Here is an 8,563-nt window from a genome sequence, read left to right as displayed (position 1 = left end):
AAGAGCAACACAGGAAAGAAGGATCTGGGGAGTAAGTACCCAATTATCTCTTCTCTCATGGGTGCTTTCCTATGGGAGCTTATCATTGGCCAAAGCAGTTGGGAGCTAGAGAGAAAGAGATTGATTGATGAGACTGATACAAGGCATCTAATTACCTTCACCCAGAACAGGGTGGAGAAGCATATGGAAGCATAACTCTGGAGGTGCGACCACAAGAGCCAACTCGCACACAGCAACTTTTACTTTTGGAATACAGATTTAAGGTCTTTTTATTGTGCCTCAAGTGGCCATCCACCTCGACTTGGGTTTCCAGATTTTTTCTTTGCAGCTACCAGCTTATGCTCTGACATTACTTCCTTCTCCTAACAGAGACACACCTTACTGTCAGCCCAGGTGGACCCATTTGTGCATGTATGTATGTGTGTTAGTGTGTGTTCAGCACCCCTTTCCCCCCAATTTCTAGACTAAAAATATCTGCATCTTGCTATAAAACACCAACAAAAAGTAACTGGGCAAACAATAAAATAAAAAGTGTAATCTTTATTAGTTTTGCACATTTTTTATGTTGGTTAGCATTTTTAGGGTAATAATAGCATTTTCCATCATGCAGTTCGCGAATACAGTTTATCTAAGTAGTTTTAAGAAAAGAGGAGCCTATGATTTGCTTCTTCTGCTAGAAACACAAAATGTCCTGATGTAATTGACTATATAAGTTTACTACTCTCTGTTTTAGTGGGGGAAATGTGAAATCCACATCATGTTTAGAGCAATCTAAAGCATCATGACTCCAAAGAAATGAAAAAAATAAACAGTTAGAAAAAAGAACAAAAATGAAAAAAATAAACACTACTTTAGTGCAGGCACTACCAAAAATGGAAATAAGATTTTATGCCCTTTTCTAATCTCAAAGCATAATTTGAATGTGAGTTATGAACCTATTATGCCCTTTAAAATTATGAGATAATTTAAAATTAGCAAATGTAATAAAAAGCCAAAATACACAACTACTCATTCTTGTTTTCTTTTTTAGCAAATTTCTTCCTTTAAAAAGTACTATTATGGACAGAAAGTAAGAAAAGTGATTGTGATATCAACCTGAAGATAATTTCCTCTTCACATTTATGTACATAATGCTGAAAAATAAAATAAAATGACTTTTTTACAGTATTTATATTTGCTTATAAAATTCTAAACACATTTTAAACAGCTTAAGCAGTGATTCTTTTTTAAAACATGTCTGTACAGTTGGGCTATACACTGTATGTTACCCGCTTCGAATTTAAAAAGAACCAAAAGGCTATTTAACTGCTGCAAACTACTGCTTAATGACTTAAAGAAATGACGTCTGTTGAAAAATTTCCTTGACTTTACCACTGACTTATAGTTTCTCATAGATGAGATTCTGAGCAGTGGGAGAAGACAGAAACAGCAGCACGGTGACATAAACATGCATTGATAGCATCCAAACTACCTATAATGGTACAGAATATATTATATTACCTGTGTAAAGCTTGTACTCTACATTTCTTGTGGTACATATTTGATGCAATAAATACTGTGCTTCGGTCATTATTTGTTTGCTCAAACGTGCACCACAGGGTAAAATGACTATTTACATAATAAATAGCATTTCATTAACATATACAGTGTTGACCTTGCTGAGCTGAAGATGGCTAAACAAAGTGCAAGATTAAGCAGAAATTTATAAAGGGTTCTTTTGGTCAATTCAATCTTCAGGGGAGAAGCAATGCTCATCATTCAGTTTTTTAATACAACAAACAGAAACATAACATTTATGATTCCAGACATTTGAATGAAGTTTGCACCTGCTAAGATTTAACGGCCAATCCCCACCCCCCAAAATGATCTACTTGGTCTAGGGGCTGGATTTGAAAAAAAGAAGAAGAAGAAAAAAAACAAGATGAGCAAAGCACTTCCAACGATCAACTAATTCCTCCTCCCAGAAACATGGATGGAATTTACGAACTCATTGTTTTCCTTGTGACTTATTTTTCATGCGTGATCTCTAAGTGCAGCATGCCCTCATGCAAACCATGTCTTTGTTCAGATGGGAGGGCCACATGATTGCCTTGAGTCCCAGTGGCGTACCTGTTACAGAGGTCCTTTAATCTGTTTCCCAACAGAAACCCCATTTACAAAAATAGTCACATTCATAAACAACATATGGATTAAAAAAAAGATGAATCCACTAACAGATTTTGTAAAAATGTGACAAATGTGGCAGTTGAAATGCAAAGAGTGGATACAATTACTACACTAAAGTGTCTCGTGTTAAACACCCCAAACCCTAGGTTTGCACCCCTGGAACTGGTCCCTACAGTCTGAGTAGCCATTTAGTCTCTTGTCTTCAGCAGTGTCAGCTGGTAGTGAGAACAGTAACCTCCTGTCAAGGTTGTCTCCCCTTTATTCCGAGTCACAGTTTCTGACAAGGGGTCACTGTCTTATTGTAGGCACTGACCTTAAGTAGATTTGTGTAAAAACAGTCAGTTTGGCATTGACCTCCTAAAGGAGTCCTGTTGACAAAGACACATCACCTTCACAGGCTGTAAACAAATAGTACCCCAATTATTTGTACTTGTTTTTGTTTATTTCCCTTTGGCTTTTTCATCTTTGCCTTCTTGCTCATGTTTTTCCACAATTGGCTTTGTTACCCGGTCATAGGAGGGTGGACAAACTGCAGTGGACATGGTCAGATCAGTTTTTTCTGTAATAGAATTTTCATTTATTCGGTCAATTATCATGTCTTCTTTTACAAGAAGATTAGCCCCACCTTTGATTTTATTTTTATTATATGTAAAGGAAGCTTGTTTTAAAGTTCGCTTTAAAAGGTGGCGTCTGTAAGCACGCTGAATAATAACAGCGGACACCTCCTCTTGTTTTCGTTTTAAAGTTGTGGTGATTGGCTGGTAGGAGGCCTTTGATGGATTAGAAGCCATGAATCTCTCTTCCATCTGTATTCGGAGAGCATCCATCTCTCCACTCTCCCCCAGAACCCGCTTAGTAAAAGCAAACAGGATGTCAAGACAGTGGATCCGGTCACCACTTACCATGGGCAAATCCATGGCAATGAGTTGGAGTTTGTTTGGCTGTGGCAAATGGAGAGGGGGTTCAAGAGCAGCTGCAAACTGAGATAGCTTTTCAAATTCCATGAACTGGGTGGCGTCAGGATCAAACTTCTCCCACACCTCGTAGAACATCTCAAAGTCATCCTCACTCAGGGGCTCTGCACTCTCTTCAGTAGCAACACTGAAGTTCTCCAGGATGACAGCGATGTACATGTTCACCACGACCAGAAATGAGATGATGATGTAACTGACAAAAAAGAAAATCCCAACAGATGGGTTCCCACAGTCTCCTTTAACTGAGCTTCCAGGGTGATCTTTTTCAGGGTCACAGTCCGGAGGTCCACTATTAAGGATGGGCGCTAGCAATCCGTCCCAGCCAGCAGAGGTGGTAATCTGGAACAGGCAGATCATGCTGTTGCCAAAGGTTTCAAAGTTGAACATGTCATCAATCCCAACTTCCCTCTTAACATAGGCAAAGTTGGACATTCCGAAGATGGCGTAGATGAACATGACCAGGAAGAGCAGGAGGCCGATGTTAAACAAGGCAGGAAGGGACATCATCAGAGCAAAGAGCAGCGTGCGGATGCCCTTCGCCCCTTTGATCAGCCTTAGGATTCGGCCAATCCTGGCAAGACGGATCACTCGGAACAGGGTAGGGGACACGAAATATTTTTCAATCAGCTCAGCCAGAAACATGCCTACGAATAAGAAGAAAATGACAATGCCAATCAGTGAAGAAGTTACAATGAAAATAATTAATTTTTTGTCAAGGCCCTGAGGTAAAGTTCAGAGCACTGAAATTCATTTACATAATCTCAAATTTGATATACATATAACATACACTACATGTTATAAATAAACCATAATTTTGACATTCAACATTAAATTAACTCAATATTTGCTATACACAACTTTTTCAATCTTAAATTCATATGTTAGAGCCCTAACTCCCCTTGTGATAGTATTTGGAGATAAGGTCTTTGGGAAATAATTAGGTATAGATGAGGTCAGGGGAGGTATAGATAGGGGCAGGGCCCTCAAGGTAGATCAGTGCCTTAATCAGAGGAGACACTACAGAGCTGCTGTCTCTTTCCAAGCCCCACCCTCTCCCCAGCCCTGAGTGGACATAGCAAGAAGGTGGCCATGTACAAGCCAGGAAGAGAGCTCTTATAAAAAGCCCACCATGCTGGCTCCTTGATCTGGGACTTTTAACCTCAGAACTTTGAAAAAATACATTTCTGTTGTTCAGGCCACCTATTCTGTGGTAACTTGTAATTGTAGTCTGAGTTAAGACTATATTCAGTTCAATAAACATTTTTACAGTACTTTTTGCCTTTGAGGGGTATTTATAAACTATTTTTAGCTTATTTAAATTCCAAGACTGATTCTAAAATAAATAAAAAGTTAGAAATGTTCAATTTTGACTGAATCAGCATTAGCTAAAAATATAAGGACAAGTTTATATGAAGACAATTATTTTTCTGAAAATGCCCAATCACATATTCTCTTTTCAGTCCATAACCATCTAAAAGTATCTGCAGTTTTTGATGCTATTTTCATCTCTCCATGAACTTAATACTTTCTTAGGTTTTGTCTATAATATTCTTATATATTTTTTTATATATGCTCTGGTGATTCTCTAAAAGAATCCAAGGCTCATGCTCTCTCTGACCTCTCGTATCTGAAATTAGTCTCCCAGTCCTCTCTTTTTAAATTTCTTTCTCCATTTGCTTTTTATTTTTTATTGTTCTTCAGGTATAGTTGTCCTACCTTTTTCCCCATTGCTCTCCCCTGCCCTGTCCCCTGCAGCTCCCAGAGTCAATCCTCCCCACACTGTCCATGCCTTTGAGTCCTCTATTCAGGTTCCTTGACTTGCCCTGTTAACCCCCTCCCCCTGCCATTCTGGTCACTGTTAGTTTGGTCTTTATTTCCATGCCTTTGGTTTTCTTTTGCTCATTTCATTGTTTTGTTGATTAGGTTCCACTTATAAGCAAGACCATATGGTATTTATCTTTTACCACCTGGCTTATTTTACTCAGCATAATGCTCTCTAGTTCCATCTATGCTGTTGCCAAGGGTAGGAGCTCCTTCTTTCATGGGCACATAAAAAAACACTCCATTTGCCTTTTAAACCATGAAATAATAGTTGTACTGAAGGGGAGCTGAAGAAACCAAGTGCCTATGAGTTAGACTGTCTTAGTCTGTAAAGAATAAGTAAGCCTACATAAGTATATGTATTATGTATGTATTGTGTGCATAAGAGAGAGAAAGAAAGAAATTGAGAAAAGAGGTGCATACAACCTTACTACCCCATCCAAAACTGATCATACCATGGATTAGTGTAGAAATCAAAAGCTACATACAACATAAGAATTGGATATAGGGCCAATTTCTTCAGAGAGGGGAATGACAAATATTTACCCCCAAAAGAATGGTTAGATGTTAACCCACTCATCTCATCTGGTTTAGGAAAGAATGAATACTTCATACCTACAGACAAACTTCATGTCACTGGAGCTAGAATTGTACCTGGAATGAAATGAGCTCTTGCTCATGTGACCTGTTGCACATCCTGGGCTTTGAAATATATGACTGATGAAACACTACTCCATGCCACCTCACTTCTCTTGTGCATCATCACTATAAGCACATTTCAGAGGAATGTAGAAAATCTCTACCTGACACCCTTAAAGAACCTACTATATACATTTGCTAACATCATATTCTTGTTTTTATTCTCTTCTCACTCTATGCTTTTCCTTATCTTGCCATCAGCTTCCACTCCCACCTACATGTTGATGATTCTATGCCCATTATCTCTGATGCAATATATTTCCTAAATATCAGACTAAATTTCTAGTCCCCTCCTAAACACGGCTATCTAGAATCTAGATACAGCCTGTTTGATCTCAACATGTCAAAACATTTTAATCTTAGTTAATAGTATATTTGTAATTCAGATGAATGAATCTTCAGTATACTGACAAATAGTACACACAGTGTCTAAAATGGATAGAATAGGATACAATGCTGTATATACATCAGGAGCTTCATTTTCTAAGAAGAACAAACACACCTGGATGAAATACATTAAGATGCTCAGAGTGGTTATCTGTGAGTACTGGGATGACCCCTAATTTAAACTTGATTATTCCCACTTTTACTTTTATTGAGCTGACGTAAGAAACTTTAAATACTTCTTACCTACAATGGAAAGAATGACAACTACAAAGTCAAAAATATTCCAGCCTATGGTAAAATAATAATGGCGGAGGGAGATGAGCTTCAGAACACACTCTCCGGTGAACAGCACAATGAACACCAGGTTGATGCGTGACAAAACGCTAGTAACATATTCACTTTGGTCATCTGTTTCTACCATCATGGTGACCATGTTGAGACAGATGAGAATCATGATGCTGATGTCAAAAACTTGTCTGGTTACAAAGTCAAAGACCATTCCTTGAAATTTGTTCTGTAGAGAAACAGAAATGCTTTTAGCAACAGGATTTTTCTGTGTGCATTAACATCTATATAAGTACTTTCCTCCATTGACTCTCTGATATTGTACTGAGTAACCAGTGGTCCTGAGTTTCTAAGAGATAGTCTGACTTCAGTTATCTAAATTGCTATTTACCATGTGTGTTACATAGAATAGCAATCCCTGTCAAAAGCAGACTTCTCATAAGAAACATTGTATACTAATACACTTCTCTCAGAGACACAAAATGCATATTAACATAGTGAGATGAAGAGAGGTTAAGAAACCTGCTTTATTTCGTTCTACCAATATGTCCCATGATCAGCTACATCATGCATCTGTTTCAAAATACAGTATCTATGAACATTTCAGTTGTCTTATTCTCAAAGAACTGTTCGAGGGAACTTGGAATTTTCAGGACACCTATACCATTATCATTCAAAGTGCATGTATGACAGTACTGATGTTCTTCCCCACACGGTCTTTGCTGACATTGTCAGACACGGAATTCTGACGGAGCCTACACAGTGATAGTCAGAGCAGAAAAGTGCTCCTTATGCTTTGATCTCAAAAATTCAAATCTCTTGTCGCTGATCTGTGGTTCTGCTCCCCAGTGTTGCCACTGCCAGTTATGCGGGCTATTGTCTGGTCATTTCCCTAGGCCACTGAGGAACTCTGAGGATATCTTCTATCTCATATTTTTCCTATACACGGGTGACTCATGTCTACTTCCACTGTTACAGCCTAATGAAGGAAAGTATATGTTATTCATCATTCTAAGGAGGCAACTGCTGGCTAGCATATTATGAATGTCCTAATATTTTGCTCCCCAGTACATTCTAGGAATTATTTTAACGTAGTAGATCATCATCATAAAAACCCATACAGTGTGGGAGAAGGCACATTTCACAACAGCTGTTTGGTTGGTTTGCCATGGAAACATATGAATGTCATTGGTGAGTATGAATTGTATTTATTGACTGACTTGTATAGACATCAGTAATTTCTAACTTTATAGCCATATATTTGAATGACAGATACTAGAATTCTTTCTTTCTCCAAAACACTCAGTGCCTCTAATAAAAAATAAAATGGAAATAATATGCTATTTCACTCAACACATCATTTGATCTAGCAGACACCTGCATGTACTGTAACCACATCCAAAATTTACTCCTTTCCCTAACATTATTTGGCAAATACTCTTGAATTTTATGAGCAACTCTATCATGTGCCCATCACATTGCTTTGTGTCCTTTGTCATTTAGTTTGAATTCTAGTGTGTAATTCTAAATCTCTTGAAATTAAGGCTACATTTTCTGCTTCTTCTTTTATTTTTTTGTGTCTCTCTTTTTAAACAATTTCTACCATTGCCATAAAAATATGAATTAAGGATACTCTAAAAATTGAAGAAATCTTTGCTACTGGAAACATTAGCTGCTCTCTCTTCTGTAGAAACCCATGCAAGTTTTTGTATATTTTTCCCATATCATTTGATATTTCTTACTCCAGGTCGAGGTATAGGCTTCTGTGGCTTTTTTGATCCTAATTTTTTCATTGCATTATAGTATTTCTTCTGTTCTTCTGTCATAAAGATGTCTTGACCTCCAAAGTATAGAAAAGAAAAATCAAAACTGGTTAAAACTGTGTCCCTTTGCACATAATTTTTTGATGTTATTGAAAATAACACTATTAAGTATTAATCTTAAAACATGAAAAGGGCAGTTAAAAAAGTAATGAATAATTATACCTAGAATTTTAAATTTGAAAAATGAAAAGTATTTTTTAGGGTCTGTAATCTTATTTAATTCTTACAATTGTCCAAAATTGACTTAATTATTATTTTCATTATTATTTTATGGAGCAAAAATATCCCAGAAACTGAGAGGTTAACTATTTATTCCAGACCATATACTACATGAATGGTAAAATTTGATTTTGAGAAATGAAATACTTGGTTCATTACACTATACATACTGCTTTCTGAAGTTAAAGA

At 37.2% G+C, this 8,563-nt stretch overlaps 1 protein-coding gene across 1 annotated transcript in view; it reads right to left on the bottom strand.

Annotated features, from left to right (window-relative positions):
- Nucleotides 1–544: 544 nt before the first annotated feature.
- LOC118985760 (sodium channel protein type 1 subunit alpha) overlaps nucleotides 545–8,563 on the bottom strand; it is a 109,448-nt gene continuing 101,429 nt past the window's right edge. The window contains exons 25-27 of the mRNA XM_037044561.1: nucleotides 8,075–8,179; nucleotides 6,291–6,561; nucleotides 545–3,784 (exon numbers count right to left, since the gene is read on the bottom strand). Coding sequence (XP_036900456.1) covers nucleotides 2,607–3,784; nucleotides 6,291–6,561; nucleotides 8,075–8,179 — 1,554 coding nt within the window. The 3' untranslated portion in view covers nucleotides 545–2,606. The remainder of the gene's footprint in view (nucleotides 3,785–6,290; nucleotides 6,562–8,074; nucleotides 8,180–8,563) is intronic.

The sequence above is a fragment of the Sturnira hondurensis genome, unplaced genomic scaffold (assembly GCF_014824575.4).
Source record: "Sturnira hondurensis isolate 20B ecotype Veracruz unplaced genomic scaffold, ASM1482457v3 Scaffold0004136, whole genome shotgun sequence".
In the NCBI taxonomy this organism is placed as follows: domain Eukaryota; kingdom Metazoa; phylum Chordata; class Mammalia; order Chiroptera; family Phyllostomidae; genus Sturnira; species Sturnira hondurensis.
Note: the sequence above shows the minus strand (reverse complement) of the source record. Positions and strands in the feature narration are given on the sequence as shown.